General features: G+C 39.5%; 1 protein-coding gene across 2 annotated transcripts in view; it reads right to left on the bottom strand.

Annotated features, from left to right (window-relative positions):
- TNIP3 (TNFAIP3 interacting protein 3) overlaps window positions 1-18,181 on the bottom strand; it is a 96,561-nt gene that overhangs the window by 55,015 nt on the left and 23,365 nt on the right. For both annotated transcript variants that reach the window (XM_088660372.1, XM_088660371.1), the window contains exon 3: window positions 9,329-9,431. In XM_088660372.1, the coding sequence (XP_088516498.1) occupies window positions 9,329-9,431 (103 nt within the window). The remainder of the gene's footprint in view (window positions 1-9,328; window positions 9,432-18,181) is intronic.

The raw sequence follows: 18,181 nt of genomic DNA, 5'->3' as shown, positions 1-18,181 counted from the left end.
TAAGACTGAATATTACAGAATTGTGATTTTCTAATTACACTAGTAGCAAGTGATTGACAACAATTTCAAGTCACATATAATAGTTAAAGTAATTAGAAAGTTCTGGGTTTTAGTTAAGTTGGCCTTTTCCTGTTGTTGTTTTTGCAGGCGTAGAGGGTGGGAATCAGAGGATTCAAAAGAAGTATAAAGCCTTAAATCTACTGGGGTGGGGTAGGGAAATCATGATTGGTAGGTTCAGGGTGTGATGTCAGAGTTGGCCCATGGCAGGGAAAAGAGATAAGGATCAGGCCCACTGGGGCAAAATTGTTTCCTACCAGACACAAACAAATGAAGGTATTTTCAACAAGTTTTTCCACCAGGGTGAAAAGGTGTTTGTTCTAGGTGTTTATTTTCTATTTTTTTAAACTGCCTTTTGTTTTCTTTCTACTTAAAAATACAGGATATACTTGCAATATAGCTGTTTTTATGGTATATCTGTAAATCACCTGGGACGCAGGTAAAAGGTAATTCATAAATAAATTAATGATAACAACATCAAAAACTTGGTGGAGGGCAAAAATGATCTATCAAAAATGAATGGAGCTTGAAAATATATGAGTTTGGTATTGAATATTGATAATTTTTCAAAATGTCTGATGTTCTCAATTATCATGCATTATTTTAAAGCACCAACATATAATATATTAAAATGTAAACCATGCTTTGAGAAATGCCACACCTTTATGGGCAACATGCCCACTCATTTGGTTACTGTATTGATGAAATAATGGACTTTTCTGCAGCTGAATCCCAGACATCTGCATGACAACTTAATGAATAAACAGCGATTTTACCATTCTTTAGAAACTAATGTATAAGTCGGAACTTCCAGTAAGTGCAGTTCAAATCATAGCAACATTAAACTTTTAAATATTCAAGAATGAATTTCCCCCAGTTTTGGTTGGCCCACATTCAGTCCTATACATTTTGGCTATTACTCAGCACAAACACCCATCACTTTTAGTATCCTTGTCTGGCTCAGGTTACCTCAGTTACATCACAGTCAAATTCTACATTTTCAAATCATTGTATGTTCCTTCTTCATGGCAGCCTTGGATACGACCTGAAACCTACCGTACATAGCACCTAACCCAGGCTGTTTACACACTATACCTTTAAAGCACATTTGAATCACTTTCTTTCCTTCACAGAATTCTGGGCACTGTAGTTTATAAACCCTCACCCTCACCAGAGTGTCTGCTACATCCTTAAAAGGTAAAGGGACCCCTGACCATTAGGTCCAGTTGTGACCGACTCTGGGGTTGCGCGCTCATCTCGCATTATTGGCCGAGGGAGCCGGCGTACAGCTTCCAGGTCATGTGGCCAGCATGACAAAGCCGCTTCTGGCAAACCAGAGCAGCACATGGAAACGCCGTTTACCTTCCCGCTGTAGCAGTTCCTATTTATCTACTTGCATTTTGACGTGCTTTCGAACTGCTAGGTTGGCAGGAGCTGGGATCCTTAGATCGTGTTTAAATGCAGACTCCATGTCTTCACCACCCACCAACATATTTCCCCCTCTTCCTCTCCCAGCTGCATCTTTCCTCCTTTTTGCCATATAGCTTGATAAAGGGCTCTGGGGAATTTGAATGTTTGCACAGTGTTTTGTGGCATTTTGGTTCGCCTAATTTGGTTGCCCTGATATAGATTTTGGATTGAAAGTCAGTGTTGGTTACTCCCTACTGTTACCTAGGTAGGTTTAACAGACAGGAAACTTAAAAGGTAGAATACAGATAAAGAAAGCTGTGGTAATACTTTTACAACTATGGTATAGCGTGAACAGAAACCTCTTTCGTGGGCGTGTTATATTGCAAAGTATATATAGTTATTCACACATTTAAAATTGCACATTGCTGAAGGTGGGTGGGTTGTCAAAAGTGTGAATTGAGTAATAAGCATTGTGGACTGCACATGAATTCATTCATTCATTCAAAACTTTTATACCCAACGCTTCAACACAAAGTTTGCCCGGGAAAAGTATGTACTGGATTTTAGGTCTTTTCTTATCATCTCTGCATAAGAAAGTATCTGAGGAATCCCCATAAAATCTACATTTATCACCCTCTAAGCCAAAATAATGAAACAAAGCTGTGAAAAATGGCACATGCACCATGGACTTCCATGTTAGTTAGCTTAACTAAAACAATTACAAATCAGATGTGATTTAGTCAGTATGTGCGATGGCTTGCAAAGTATGTCAAGGAAGATTGCAGAGTATGTCAAGAATGAGAGTTGGTGAAAGAAAGGAAAAAAGCATGTTCATGCTATCCAGACAATGCATGACAGGAAAGTCCACCTTAGGAAACAAAGCAGGAAGACTGGACATATAAGGTAAAAATATGTAAACGTTTGCAATGAAGTGCAGTAATGCTCTTTACTCAGAAAGGAGGAGTGGCGGCATGGAATCACTGGAACAGCAATGGCAGATCAAATTAAAATGCAAACTAATGCTCAAAGTGCTTCTTCAACTTTACAGTATTTGTATAAACCGTCAGAAGCAGTTTTGTCACGCTGACCACATGACCCAGAAATCTGTCTGTGGACAAACGTCGGCTCCCTCAGCCTTAAGCAAGATGAGCACCACACCCCATAGTTGCCTTTGACCAGTCTTAACTGTCCAGGGGTCCTTTACCTTTATCTTTTATCTTAGTATTCATTTAATACTTTTCCTGAATTCTCAAAGTATTTCCACATCTATTATTTCTTTAATGTTTACCATGACCCTATAACGTAGGTCTAACATTATTTCCTCCATCTTAATTTGCAGACACAGAATATCTCAGAATATTTGCCATTGTTTTCCTGCAGCAGCAGCAGCATTTACAGTATTGGAGTGACTAAAAATGTATTATTTAACCTTCCCTGGCATTTTGTAGGAAGTTGCACTGAAAATAAGAGATATGAGGAAGGTGCCCCTCTGGTCTGCTCAGCTCTGGACTGGACTGGTGTTGCAGAGAGTACCCAGGTACAGAAGAACTGTGGTCTGGTTCATCCAGGTCTGGTCCACCCAGCTCCCCCAACCAGGTCTCAGTTATACAGACCCGCATCATGGAGCAACATGCCCTTATTATGTACCAACCTAGAATTCAATAACAACAACACCAGGCCACTGGGCACAATGGATGAAAGATGAACTTTCAGTGATACCAGGGGTGGGAAGGAAATCAAATGTGGATATTGGTGAAAATAAAATAAAAAATGCATTATATTAGGGGAAACTGCCTTGCAAAAAAGTGAGCATATTGGGCAATGTGTAACAAAAATTTCACACAAAAATGCTGAGAAATTTTCATGAGATTTGTTTTGAAAGAAATTTGCAAAATGGAAATGTTGAAAACTGAACTTAAGACTGGAAAAATTAAGAAACAAAATTGACAGATTTGCCTATCCCTAGTTGCAGTGATATCTTTCCTTTAAAAAAAAAAGCTGAAGAATTGTTTTTTTTTCCATTTGAGCCAGAATAGTTTCCACTCTGTTAAGAACATAAATAATAACTATATCACTGCTGCACATTACCCAAATAACCTTTTTACATTTTATTTTTGGCTCTTTCTATGAGTACACAAGGATGTGGAATGGCAACTCAAGCAGTGCTCAATATAGTTGAAAACCTTCATAAATCTTCTTCTGGCAGTTTTCAGATCATTGACCTTGGAGGACATTTCCACCCTCTCTGACCAAATTCATATGAAACACAACCAACCACATCAAAGTATTCAGAGAACTCATTTTACAATTTATGTTCCCTTTTAAGATTCCTTCCTAAAGTACAGACACTATGTTCCAAGCAAAACCCATGATCTTCAGACACTTTTCATATGGGCGCCCAAGTTCTTCTCTGTCTCCTTTCATCTCTACAAGCTGGGCTCTGCCTTTCATTATCATTTTTGCATTGCATCCCTTCCATTTCCAGGATTTCTCAAGTCTTTCTCTTCCTTGGGCTGTATTCCTTTCTTATGAAGAATCTGCATTTTTATAGCTGACTATTGCATACCCTTGTTCTAAAGCAGTACTGAAATGAAACATGTTGATCATTTGAAGCAAATGTGAGAGGTTGACCCTGCCCCCCCCCCAGCTTGGAAGAGAGATGGCCATCTAGTGGCTCACAAATGACATTTAAGTTTCCCAAAGGAAACCCAACAAGCTTAAAACAGCACCCTACCATGTCCCCTGGCTCACTGTCAACTGCTCAGCTTCAAATTCAGTGGCCAGCTTCTAAGGCTCTTTCTGGACATGGTTTCAACAGTTACGTTGGTGTTAACTTTACCCATCATATTTCTAGGCATCTTAAGTTGCTGGCGCATAGTGCCAAAAAGGTGCATTTCTTGAACTGTTTAGAATCAAACCAGTAATTCGTCCTTGCCAGGGTCGCCTCTCAACTGTCAGTATTTTGTGGGAGGGATGCAATCGCCTACCAAAAAATGTGTGTGCAATTCAAGTGGATGAAGGTTGACTAGTGCAGCATATCAGCTGTTTTAAAAATTGCATTTTTTGTAGTTAAGGAAAGGTAAAATGCATTTAAAAGAGTAGGATAAATGACTGACTGATGGGAAGACATATAACATATGCGCAAGTGGACCAGGATGAAGGTTCAATAAAGGGTGGGCATTGCATAATCCCCATGTACAATGTGTGCAAGCAAATCAAGATGAATCAAGGTCATCTGGAGGAGCCCCAGGATTCTAGAATATTCTCATTGAAAGCTGGTCCATCCAGATCTTCTACTGGACTAAGAGGATACAAGAAACTCTTGGGAAAGAAATTATGTTTTTGGCCTGCTTTGGATGCAACCATATCCTTATGGATGTGGGGAGGTATATCAGCCTGTACATTGTTATCTTCTAAAGTTTCAAGATATATCATCTAATGTTTCTAAGGTTCCATGTACACACACAAGTAAGATACATGAAAAGCCTTAACAGCATGTGTCAGGAATCAAATATAATATGAGAACAAATGTGCTTTTCTATTAGAGGAACTTTCCAATAGAGTTTGCTTGTGTATGTCTTGAAGGGAAACAAAGCTCACAGCATTTATCTTGTTCTCATAAGGATTAATAGCGGAATCTTCTCTTCAAGTTATACAATGGGCTTAACTTAAGGATGATTAAGATCACTACGCCCCAAGAAAGGACTGGGATATAGCAACACACTGTAATGAAAAACCATTACAGATGCAATTACTGGTGCATGAAGCAGATGTTCACAGTCTCATTAGCTTCTCACAGCAGATCACAGTCATGTGGTATCTTTTAAGCCTAGTTTTATTTTCCCTGTGAAGATCTCCTGGTTTGTATAAAAAAGGGGGAAGGAAGCAGAGGGAATTTGTTTACACATAAGTCCTGAAAACAGCTTTGAAAGAGCCTTTGGGTTACAAGATGTCAGTTTATGGGATGTCATCTGAATTCTCTGCTTCGGAAATTGTAAACATTATAGAAAGGCATGCAGACCCACTGCGCTCCCAAATGGGTTTGCGAAAAAGCACCTCAGAAGAAAATCAAGAAGACTCAGATAAACACTCCAGATCCCACCCTCAAAAACATGTAGCAAATTGTGTGAGTCACTTGCCTTCTGAGGGAAATTGAAGGCAGCCAGGTATTTTTGTACAGACAGAAGGCAGTACAGGTTTTGTTTTGTTTTGTTCCCCCACCCCCACCCCCAAAATATGATATGTTGTTAATTTTTTCTGAAGCAGATAGGAAACGTGTTGCTATATGAAATCTGATCTAAGTGAACTTCAAGCACACAGGGCATAGCACATTTTTGCAATCTATTAAACACTTTCCCCCATATATATATTCACTGGATTATATTCTCCCCCTCCCCACCTATTTTGCATTTCAGTTTATACTTCACATTTCTTCACTCTAATCTTTCCTGCTTTTTTAATATCTGAGGACTAAATGTGCAATTTTCAGTTCCTTCTGAGTTTAAAGAGATGCCTGAGGATGTTCAGCATATAACTGGCCCAATTTATATATCCTAGATTAATATGCAATCTGGAACACAGCTATCCTTCATTTGTCATACTTCCTGAATATTATGTCACAATAAAACCATTTTTAAACATGTGCACTGTATAAAAAATACATATTTTAGGTTTAGATGAACACAAAAATTCATAATATAGGCTAAAATATGTATTTTAGGTGAAAACATTTTGGATTAGGCCATTGGCCTGATCCAGCAAGTCTTCTTATGTTCTTATGTAAAAGCTTGTCTGCTTGTTTACTTCATGTGTATATGTCTTTGCCTTAAATATAAACATTGTTTCTTTTTAGAGTGAAGCACATTAAAATTTGCCTTTAATTTAAAAAGAACACTTAAATTAAACAGAAGATGGCAACATCAACCACTTTGTACCACCAGAGGGATAAGAAGCGACCCAGCTGCATCAATAGCAGTCAGGGGTAAATAGATACAGAAGGGAATCAAGGAACAATTATTCATTTCTTTATCTAAATATTTATGTCCCACATTTCAACCCCCAAGGTGGGTCATGACATCAATTCATAGAAATGAAGCAAGCAAACAAACAAACAAAAAGAGCTGAATCTCTCCTCTCCAAGCCATGTATTAAAGGCAAAGAAATGGGGGCGAGGGTTGGGGAATAAACTAAAGCAAAGCTGTGGCAGTACAAAAAGGGCCGAGCATTTATCTAATCCATTTTATCCCAAACTTCAGGACACTTTGCCCTTCACAACAATCCTATAAGGTTGAGCTGAGAGATCAGGGCTAAACAATGAAAAGTTAAAAAACTGTGAAGTGCAAATATTTAAATGTATATGCACCAACAACCTTCACATATACAAAGAGATTCAAAAATGTGTACAAAATCTCATGCTCAAAGTCTTAAAAGTCCAGTATAAAGTGCAATAATCAAGTCCGATAATAAAGTGCTATGATGTATCATGCGGTCTTATCTCTTCCCATGCGTTCTTATCTCATCCGACAGGCAGCTAGCTTCTTCCCCGTAGGAATGGTTTCCTCAGGGGGCGGACTCTAAGGTTCATGTGTAAAAGCTTAACAAGACTACCGAAGCTCACAATTCTCAAATATTGATGATAAGGGATGATAATTCTCAAAGATTGATGAGAGATAAGGGCTGGCTTAGGTTTGTTCACTTAGCGAGCTTCATGGTTGAGTTGAGATTTGAACCCAGGGCTGCCTGATCCTAGGGCTCTCTCTCAAATGACCTCTTTATTAAGCTTCCATCCTGATTTGCTTCCACTAAGTTTATGCACAGATTAGACTATGTCCAGTCTTTATTGAGTATTTATTCTAATTTGTTTGCAGGGGAGGTTATTAATCCTGATTTTCTTGTGAAATATTTGCATGCCTTCCCTTGCATCTTGGTACATCCCACACTTAGTACATTTCCCAGTCACTTTCATAATGACAAATAATAATAATGTCATGCGTTGTTGTTGTTATTATTATTATTATTATTATTATTATTATTATTATTATTATTATTAAGCGGATTTGTTGTCCTAGGACAACAGAGCATTTTAATCCACTTTAACTGCTCAAACTTAAATTTATGGTATGCAGTTGACTTTTTCCTGCAAAATACTGATAGATTTGAGGCAACCCTTGCTGGTTCCCCAGTTGGAAAGGAAGGATTAAGGAAGCATGAACGGCACCCAGTGAACTGAAAAATGAAGGGGAAGATTTAACAAGTCTTCTTGGCAAAGGGAGGGACAGCTACTAAACTGTGGCACTGGTGCTTGTAATTTAATATTTCTACCCTGTAATCATAGTTCTAAAATTATTTACAAGAATACAAATATTAGCAGAAAGAGAAAATAATTCAGATGTAAATAAAGCATAAACTTAAAAGCAAAATGATCCCAACAGTGGCATGAACAGCAATATTAAAATTGTATCTTAAAAGTTTGAGTGGAATACTAATGAATGCTCTCTGGGCAGAATGGCTGCTGTTTTCCCTTCTCTTATACAATTCCATTCAAAAAGAGTTACCTGACAACCATTGAGAAGAGACATGAGAAATGTAACATTGTGAAATGTTCAAATAACCTAAGTCAAGTATGTAACAGCATTTTAGTACAGTAATTGTGTTGCCTTGAAGATCTTTAAGGGAAAGTGCCATGATTTTTAAAAAGTACTTTCTCCTAGCAATACTGTATGTTGCTTCTTATCCAAAATATCATACATGCTCCATGTGTCGGTTTTTCAAGTTTCTGGAACCACTGGGCTCTTTTTCTTCTGGGTGAGAGGCAGGAATACATGAGCATGTGGTGTTACAGTGGTACCTCGGTTTAAGTACACAGAAGTCTGTACTTAACCTGAAGCATACTTAACCCATAGCTGCCAAGCATACTTAACCCATAGCTGCATGCACACGAAAGCTCATACCAAAGTATAAACTTAGTTGGTCTTTAAGGTGCTACTGAAGGAATTTTTCCATAGCTGCCAAGTTATCCCTTTTTTTAAGGGAAATTCACTTATGCTGAATAGGCTTCCTTGTGAGAAAAGGGGAAACTTGGCAGCTATGACTTAACCTGAAGTGAACTTTCCCATTGAAAGTAATGGAAAGTGGATTAATCCGTTCCAGATGGGTCTATGGAGTACTTAAACTGAAAGTACTCAAACCAAAGTGTATTTAAACCGAGGTATGACTGTATTTATGTGTCTAAGACAGAGAAGGGGAACCCATGCAGCTTCAGATGTTACTGGTTTACATCTCCCAAGCTGGCTGGGGCTGATAAAAATCAGGGTACCACACATGATCCATGCGATCCACCCATACTTCTGCAGGGATGAGACCAACAACTGCATCACCTATTCAGCCAGAGTGCCAAGATGAATAACCTTTATTCCAAGAAGAACTCCAAGCCACACCTGAGACCTACCTTCCTGTCTGCCACAGAAGGGAGGGAGAGAAATGATGACCCAGCATTGCCACCATTCCTAAAAATATGAAATACCAATGGGATAACAATCTTGCCATCAGTGACTGACACTGCTTTGTTAATTTTGAATCTCTGGCTTTGGATCATAGGCAAATGAGTAGCATAAAACTGATGTATCACTGCCCCATGGGAAAGCACTGATGTGGTCACAATGGCTTAAAGTCTAGAAAAGTAATGACATTTCATACAAGTGTTTCCCCTAAAATCAGGAAGCAACTACAGAGAGGAGATATAAGGAAGTGTTTGTTCCCATCATATAAGCAATAAAGGAAGTTGTATACAACTGCACAGGATAAGTCGTGATGATTAACAGGAGTTTGTCAAGAATGACAAAGTGGAAAGAAAGTTGCTTACGTTCAGGGGATGTGAGCTGCTCTCCAGCTTCTTACAGGACTCCCAAGCACCACTCTTCCCTATCAGAATCCTTATTTCCTCATCAAGCTCTCTGCTGTCGCATCTAGTTAAGGAAGAGGAAAAAACACTTTATCTTTTAAAACTGACAAATATGCATCAAGTATAGAAATGCTACTTGCTAAATCTGTTTTTTGGATTTTCATCAAGCTCCCCAAAGCTAATCTGCTAGGTAAAAGAAAAGCAACTCTGTAAAGCTCACCGTAAATTGGGGTTTATAAAAAGAGAACAAGGGGAAGGAAAGACTAAAAGCTCCTTCCTGGCCTTATGACTAAGGACATAGCCAAAGATATGCAATACAGCGGTACCTCGGTTTACAAACACAATTGGTTCCGGAAGTCTGTACTTAACCTGAAGTGAACTTTTCCATTGAAAGTAATGTAAAGTGGATTAATCTGTTCCAGGCAGTCCGCGGAGTACTTAAACTGAAGCGTACTTAACCCGAAGTATGAGTGTAATTGGTTCTGGAAGTCTGTACTTAACCTAAAGCGTACTTAACCTAAAGCGAACTTTCCCATTGAAAGTAATGGAAAGTGGATTAATCCGTTCCAAACGGTCTGCAGAGTACTTAAAATCATAGAGTTGGAAGAGACCACAAGGGCCATCCAGTCCAACCCCCTGCCAAGCAGGAAACACCATCAAAGCATTCCTGACATATGCCTGTCAAGCCTCTGCTTAAAGACCTCCAAAGAAGGAGACTCCACCACACTCCTTGGTAGCAAATTCCACTGCCGAACAGCTCTTACTGTCAGGGTTCTTCCTAATGTTCAGGTGGAATCTTCTTTCTTGTAGTTTGAATCCATTGCTCCGTGTCCACTTCTCTGGACACTTAAACTGAAGCGTACTTAACCTGAAGCAAACTTTCCCATTGAAAGTAATGGAAAGTGAATTAATCCATTCCAGATGGGTCCGCGGTGTTTGTAAACCGAGGCGGTTGTAAACCGAGGTATGACGGTATCATGAATGCTTTTGTTTTTAAAATGGATATAAACTATTACTAAACTGAATTAAAATGTTAAAATGTATATTAAAATATCCACTAAAATGAATAAACATATATAAGTATTGTAAGTTTTCTGATTTGGTGTATTTTTCTGTTAAAATTTTGCTAAATATACACACAGGTATATACACACACACTTGGATAAGAACTGCTTTCCAGCTTCTGTACGTGCAAACTGATTTGCTATGAAATAGTTTTGAAAGAGATGGCTATGGAAGCAGCTGGTGTTGCTGGCTCTTGAAATTATTAACAAAATATCTGGAACCTGGGACACAATCCATGACAGGACCACCAATGGAGCAAGGAGTAAAACCAAAGTTTCAATCAGTTTTATGAGATGGAAGTCTAGAGGCAGAAACCAGCCCCAAAATTTTCTGTTCACCTATGTTTGAGAGAAAAGAAACCAGGCTTTTAAAATCTTCCCCACCTTAATTGGAAACCCTAGGAAGAACTGAAGCACAGTGAGGAGATTTGTGGAGGCTGTTGGCATGAAGTTGCTTCTTCTAAATGAGTGCAACTAAATTATCCCCCAATCAATGTGCTAATTATTTTCAGGGGATATCACTGAAGTTTTTTTATCAAACTAGTTCAGAGTACAAATTTACCCAGCTCATATGGGTAAAAATTAAGAGGGCAGTGTAATTTTAAGCATGTATTATTAAGTGAAATATTAGATTGTGCTCAACTGACAATTGTGGTATGACCAGTAAAACTACAGTCTGGCATGTACCAAGTACCAGAGTCTAAAAAGCTGGATGTGGCTACAGAGGAAAAGCAAGGCAATCTGTAGAATGTGGCTATAGGAGGAAAAGGGGGAAACCAATCCAATCCCTTCCCATCACCTGGGACTGCTTCATACCTGAAAGGTTGAGGAAGGTGACAAAATAAAATTCAGATTAGAGGAAAAGATTTGAACCTGGCTTTCTGTAGCCAACGCTTTGTGCAATGGATTGCAATTCACGGGCAGTGCACTGTGAATACCTCTCTGTCATGAAAGTTACAGCTCAATCACACAAAGAGAGATATGGCACTCACCTACGGTTTTAACTTAACTTGACTAATAGAATTGCATGCCTGGGAACACTGCAAAAATAAATTGCAAGATAAACTTCAGAAACATATGTTTTAAGATCTCAGAGATTATATGTTTTGTGACTCGCTTTTTTATTCGTTAATTAGGATTTTTGCATGACTCTCAACATGCGCCAGGAGTACAGTCATCGTCGCTACTCTCTCATCCATGTCCATCAGAAGCATGTGGTTCAACTTCACCCAGCTTGTCAGCATGCCTAATGCACAAAATGTAATTCTACTGCACAGTATCATGTACTGTGCTGCATTAAGTAGGCCTGGTGACATTTGGAAGCAGTCAGAGGTTAAAATATGAAAGCAGTCGCTCAGATGAGATAGAACTGAACTGAACATTGTTTACATGATGAGTGAGCACAATTTGTAGACTGGCACCTTAATCCTATATGGATTTTTAAAATAAGCAATCCCTGATTATTTCCAACCTGTAGGTAGAATGGGGACACAGGAGCTTATGCAATGAAATGGCTAGGGCAATGAAATGGCAGGGAAGTTTCTGATTCCTCAAATCTTGCTCCAGTAATTCTGGTGTAGTGGTTAGAGTGTTGGACTAGGACCAGGGCCAGGGCAACCCAGGTTCAAATCCCCACTCAGCCATGAAGCTTGGGAGGTGAAATTGAGCCTCTCAGATGAGCTTCCATTATGTAGTTGATTTGAGGATAAAATGGAGGGTGAGGAATCATGCTGCTTTGAGCTCCATCAAGGAAAGGCAGGATGTAAATGTAGTAAATAAATAATTTGGTAGCCATAGCCAAGCTGCTTCTAGCCTCAGTTCTTGATCTGCAATGTGGGTACAATAATACTGATCTACATTACAGGAGTGTTGTATTATTTCTGATATAATATGAATGAGTTGAATTTGTTTTCACCCAGTTTGGTGTGTCCTATTTCATTTCATTTCATTTCGAATAGACAGACTGAAATAGATATAATATTTAATGACAACAGAAATTGAGTCAATATATTTAAAAACAAGGGTGGCATGAGAAACCTCGAAGTCTGAAGTTTTATTTTTTTTAATTAAAAATATCTTTATTTAATTTCATAAAATACAAATAAACAAATACAAATAAAAAAGGGGAAAACATATTAATTATAACATAAACAAATCATGACATAAACAAATCATAACATATTGAAGTTTTAACAACCTTAAGGGGATCCCCACCCCCAGAGATAGCCCAATGAAAACAGAATGTTCAGGAGCCATTGTGTATCAATAGAGAAACAACCATTGTGGAATGCTGTGCCATGTGTATGTGTTTGGAATGCTCAATTTGGGGGGAATCCTCAACGAGAGTACGTACCATTCTTAGGAGGTAAGAGAATATACAACAATATTTTGTTGCAGGCTCCACTTGTTTATTCTTCTAGGTTTTTATAGGTTCTGTTGTTGTTGTTTGTTGTTGTTGTTGTTTAGTCGTGTCCAACTCTTCGTGACCCCATGGACCATAGCACGCCAGGCACTCCTATCTTCCACTGCCTCCCGCAGTTTGGTCAAACTCATGTTCGTAGCTTCGAGAACACTGTCCAACCATCTCGTCCCTCTGTCGTCCCCTTCTCCTAGTGCCCTCAATCTTTCCCAGCATCAGGGTCTTTTCCAGGGAGTCTTCTCTTCTCATGAGGTGGCCAAAGTATTGGAGCCTCAGCTTCACGATCTGTCCTTCCAGTGAGCACTCAGGGCTGATTTCCTTCAGAATTGATAGTTTTGATCTCCATGGGACTCTCAAGAGTCTCCTCCAACACCATAATTCAAAAGCATCAATTCTTCGGCGATCAGCCTTCTTTATGGTCCAGCTCTCACTTCCATACATCACTACTGGGGAAACCATAGCTTTAACTATACGGACCTTTGTAGGCAAGGTGATGTCTCTGCTTTTTAAGATGCTGTCTAGGTTCAGTACCCTACCTTAAAAGGACAGGCCTGCCGGTAGCCTAAAACAAAATACACGTAATTTGGCAAAACAAAGCAAAATAAACAACAGGCCAATGCCTCAAAACTGTGCATGCCCACCTATCTTTTAACAGGAGCAAACATCTCCACTATGAATATATGGACGTTCCCTGATAAAAACAATGAGTAACAAAGAGGAGAGATTTGGGGTAGGGCACATAAATTGCACCAACAAAGACTGAAGAAAGGACAAGTTATGAGATTGCCATACTGCTGAAGTCTAGAGGACAGGGCAAATGCCATAGAGGAAGGCCAGCATTTTAAAGGGCCATGTCATTTCATGTGATCACTCCTGGGGAGGGGATGTGCAGCTAATAACTTTTTCATCCAATCTGAAAGAACGATTAAAAAGGCTTTCTCGATAAAGGAGATTGGAGTCCAGTCTGCAAGTAGGAATGACACTTCATTTACTTTCCTGATTACTTAATTTAACAGGTGTAATCCAGGAAATTCCCACTCTGCCTTGTAAAGGTTTGAATTGCGTAACACCTTCTCAACCAGGAAACGTTCCTTTCCTTCTCCAGGTAGCATTTTAAGGACTTCTGCCTTAGCAAATATACATGTAAATCATTTCCTTTACCAGACAGTCCTGAACTTTTTGAAGAGTGTCAGAACCACCAGCAAAACAATGTGTGGGGCACAATGGCTTCAACACAGTTCTCTAACATGGAACAAAAATAGGAGAAAATCCTACTATGCTGGCTGCAGCTGTCGTCCAAACCTCTGGCGCGTAAAATATTTGTGATGGGTGATCTAAAGATATGCCTTACAGAGCAATGGATCTGTTAGAACCACTACTGCTGCCTATGTGCTGCTGTCCCGGAGACCTCTTTTTTTACAGTGATCTAGACATGCAAAACATTTTTAATTACAATTTGAAATATTTTAAAGCTGCTTTTCTGGGCAAATGTCCAAAGTGACTTAAGCTAAAAATAAATAAATCATAAACATAAGGAGAATACATTTTTTTTTTTAAAAAAAACCTTATAACCAGTACTCTGCAACTCTCCCATTTAAAAAAAAAGTACAAAAGAACATAATTCAGGCCATCACCCACCTAAAAAATATCAGCCCTGGAAGGTCAGTTGGGGGAAAAAGTTACCTAAAAAGCTTTTGTAAAAAAGCTTTCTAAGAAAACTACAGTTGCTTGCACAATTCCAGTGTTTCAGTAAACCAGTTAAGATCAATTCAGATAACACTTTTTTTCTGCAGGGAAGTTACTTCCTTGTAGGAAACAACACAAAACCTACATATAGATAGCCACAGCTGACTACCAGGCATATATATTTTATACTGTTAGCTATGCAGAAACATTTTCTGGGCAAGTAACAGAACATGTGTGAAGCTGTTCTTAGTCTCTAAGTTTTCTTTAATTAAATGTACAGTGGTTCCTCGGGTTACAAACACCTTGTGTTACAAACACCTCGGATTACAAACACTTCGGGTTACAGACTCCACTAACTTGGAAATAGTACCTCAGGTTAAGAATTTTACCTCAGGATGAGAACAGAAATCGTGCAGTGGCAATGGGAGGCCCCATTAGCTAAAGTGGTACCTCAGGTAAAAAATGGTTTCAGGTTAAGAACGGACCTCCGGAACGAATTAAGTTTGTAACCAGAGGTACCACTGTATATGTAAAAACAATACTGCAGTACTTATTTTTAAAGTCTAGAGGGCACTCACAATTTAGTCAGGAAAGCACTTTACCTAAGCAACCAAACTATTATTTAAAGACATTCTAAGATGAATTAAAAAACAAAAGTATTTGCCTCTCAATTGCTGTGAGCAGATTTCTGCTTCATTATGTTTGTGACTAGATAACCAAACTCTATATTCATCAAAAAAAATTCAAAGATGGTTTCTGTCTGGGGATATGAGAACATATTCTTTTTTAAAGGCCTGACTTTCAGTGCAATTGAAAATATTTCTTAAAAGCCTTTGGACAATTGTGCACTATTTGAGTTGCAACTTTTTTCTAGCTGGGCTCCTCTGCTTGTAACAGCTGCATGACTAGTCAAAAATTTATAGGTGAAATGTCTCTCAAATGCAGTTATTACAGTAAGCTTCACCTCTTACTTTGTGCTTGTAATGCAACCATTGGTTTCAAACACTGGGATTACAGGGGTGGGTGGAACAAAACTACATAGGACTTTCTATTTTGGAAAAATCAGCCACGAAAGAGAGGAACTTTGGAAGTGATTGTCACCCCAAAACCAAACAAGTCTGTTTTTTTTTTCTAACATCCCAATCTTATGCATGCTTATCTGCATGTTCAGATGTTTCCGGATGGGATCAATAGTCCTCATTCATACAGGTTTTTGGAAAATCCATATAGCACAATTGACATCAGAATACCAGCTTGCATTTTTCACTCATTTAATCTGGATTTTTAAATTCCATCTCCACCTTTTCCGGGCAGGTCTGGGACATACTTCCTGCCTGAAACCCTGAAGAATCATAGAATCGAGGAGTTGGAAGGTACCCTGTGGATCATGTAATCCAACCCCCTGCAATGTAGGAGCCACTGCCAATCAATGTAGACAGTCAGTGCTGGTGCCAGGCTATTCTGTGCCCCGGGCAAGGCTAACTACTTGCACACATACACATACACACACACACACACACACACCCCTCAAAAAAATTCTAGTGCACAGTGTAGAGTCTACAGTGGTACCTCGGTTTGTGAACACAATCCGTTCTGCCGAGGTATTCGCTCGCCGAAGGTTTGCTTCTGTGCATGCACGAAGCACCGATAGAGAGCGTCTGCGCACATGTGCGCTGCGCAGATTCCTTCTGTGCATGCGCGAGCTGCACAGATCGCGTCTGCGCATCTGACGCCGCGGAACCCGGATGTAAACACTTCCGGGTCCGTGGCATTCGTAAACGGAGGTTTTCATAAATGTAGGTAGTCGTAAACCGAGGTTCCACTGTACAACTTTTTCAAAATATACAATAAAAGTAAATTATTATCATACATTTATGATATAACAAAAAACTAATCTGTATAAAACTGGACTCCTCAAAGGTCGGTACTGCACTCGTCTGAGGTCTGCATCATAGGTGGCTGCCTATTTGGCCTAATCGTAGCACCAACCCTGTAGACAATACAGAGCTAGATGGAACAACAGACTGAGTTGGAATAAGACAGTTTCCTAGGTTGCTATGTGCCCTTGTCTGAGAGAAACATGAAAAGTTAAGAAAAAATTTAAATATTGCAACTGACCCATTTGCAAGGTCTCAACATTTACAGTACTGAGTGGACATCTTGGAGCACTCTAAGTCCCTGTGACTGTGTCACAAATGCAGGGGAAAGCCTGCCTGCCTGCCTGCCTGCCTGCCTGCCTGCCTGCCTGCCTGCCTGCCTGCCTGCCTGCCTGCCACATGGTGCTTTTCGGCAGATGCAGTGGAAGAGCCATGGCAGCCTGTGTAGGTCAGAGATAGTAAAGGTGCAATCCAGTGCAATCATATACAGATGAATGTTTCACTGAGACTGATGGGTTTACTTGGACATGTACTTGCAAATATATTAGAAATCTCTTCAGTGACTCGTCTGCAAGTGAATTTGAGGTTGTTCTGGCAATGGCGCAGAAGACAAGTGACCAGTTTCTTACATCATCTGGGAGGTCATGAGTCTTAGCTCTCAGCTGCTTAGAAAAGCCAGCACAACAAGCAATAAAACAACGCAGGCCACTGCTACTGCTGCCAGATATGTACATGGGCTATCAATAAGAAATTAACAGGAAATGTTATTGCCAGGAGTGATACAGATTTTTATTCGCTGAAAATATTATAAATCTGATTTAAGAAGTTTGCCCATTTTATAAAATATACACGTCACAGTGTGTACACAGTTCCACTCCAGGAAGGTGATTTCCCACAGTGGCTGCTTATTAAAGTTGCAACCTCCACCTGAGTAATACTGTTACAACCTGACATCATCACTTCAGGCAAAGGCAGGCATCCAGGTGCAGCCCTACCTCCACCTGAGTGTGTGCTTACCTGCACGGAGAAACGTATGACCTGGAATCTAAATCTCAGATCTGCACTGAGATAAGAAGAGTTTGCAGCAATATTACAAGAGAAGTGGCAAGAGTATCCAAGGGGTGCGTAACTGAAGTTACATTTCAAACTACTGTACTACACCTCAAAGGTGCAGCTGTGTGAATGAACCAAAGAAAATGACATTTCCCTGCAGATTAATGGCAAAATAGAATCTTTATATTTAGCTATCCATACAACCTAAGTTCATCTGTGAAGACTGCTGAGTGCAGAAAATCGTGCAAGTTAAAGCCAATAGACTTCCACCCACCTTAAGTCCCAAACTGAAAAAAATTGCCCTTTTTAAAAAAATATATTTAACAATATGAGTCACCTCTCTCTCTCTCTCTCTCTCTCTCTCAATCTCTCTCTCTCGTCCCCCACCCTTGTTTTCTCTCTGGCTTTCTCCTCCTCCCAGAAACAAATAGGAACAAGCTGAGTATAGTGCTGCTACTACTACTACTACTACTAACACAACCCACCTTAATTTGGGGAACACAGCCTAATTGTAATTGTAATCATAACCATAACCTACCCATGATTTGAAGTGCAATGGACTAAGTTATCTTCATAGATTTCTCCCCACCACTTAATTTTGAAAACATCCTTAATGTAGAGAATGGTTGCTAACTGTATTTGGACTGTGCCCCCTGCCAGGACTTAACTGGTGACATGACTCATCTGGGGTCAGCTTCAATATCAAGTTTCAAAG

This window comes from Zootoca vivipara, chromosome Z1, assembly GCF_965207765.1.
Source record: "Zootoca vivipara chromosome Z1, rZooViv2.hap1.1, whole genome shotgun sequence".
NCBI lineage: Eukaryota > Metazoa > Chordata > Lepidosauria > Squamata > Lacertidae > Zootoca > Zootoca vivipara.
The sequence above is the reverse complement of the archived record's forward strand: the minus strand, read 5'-3'. Positions and strand labels throughout refer to the sequence as shown.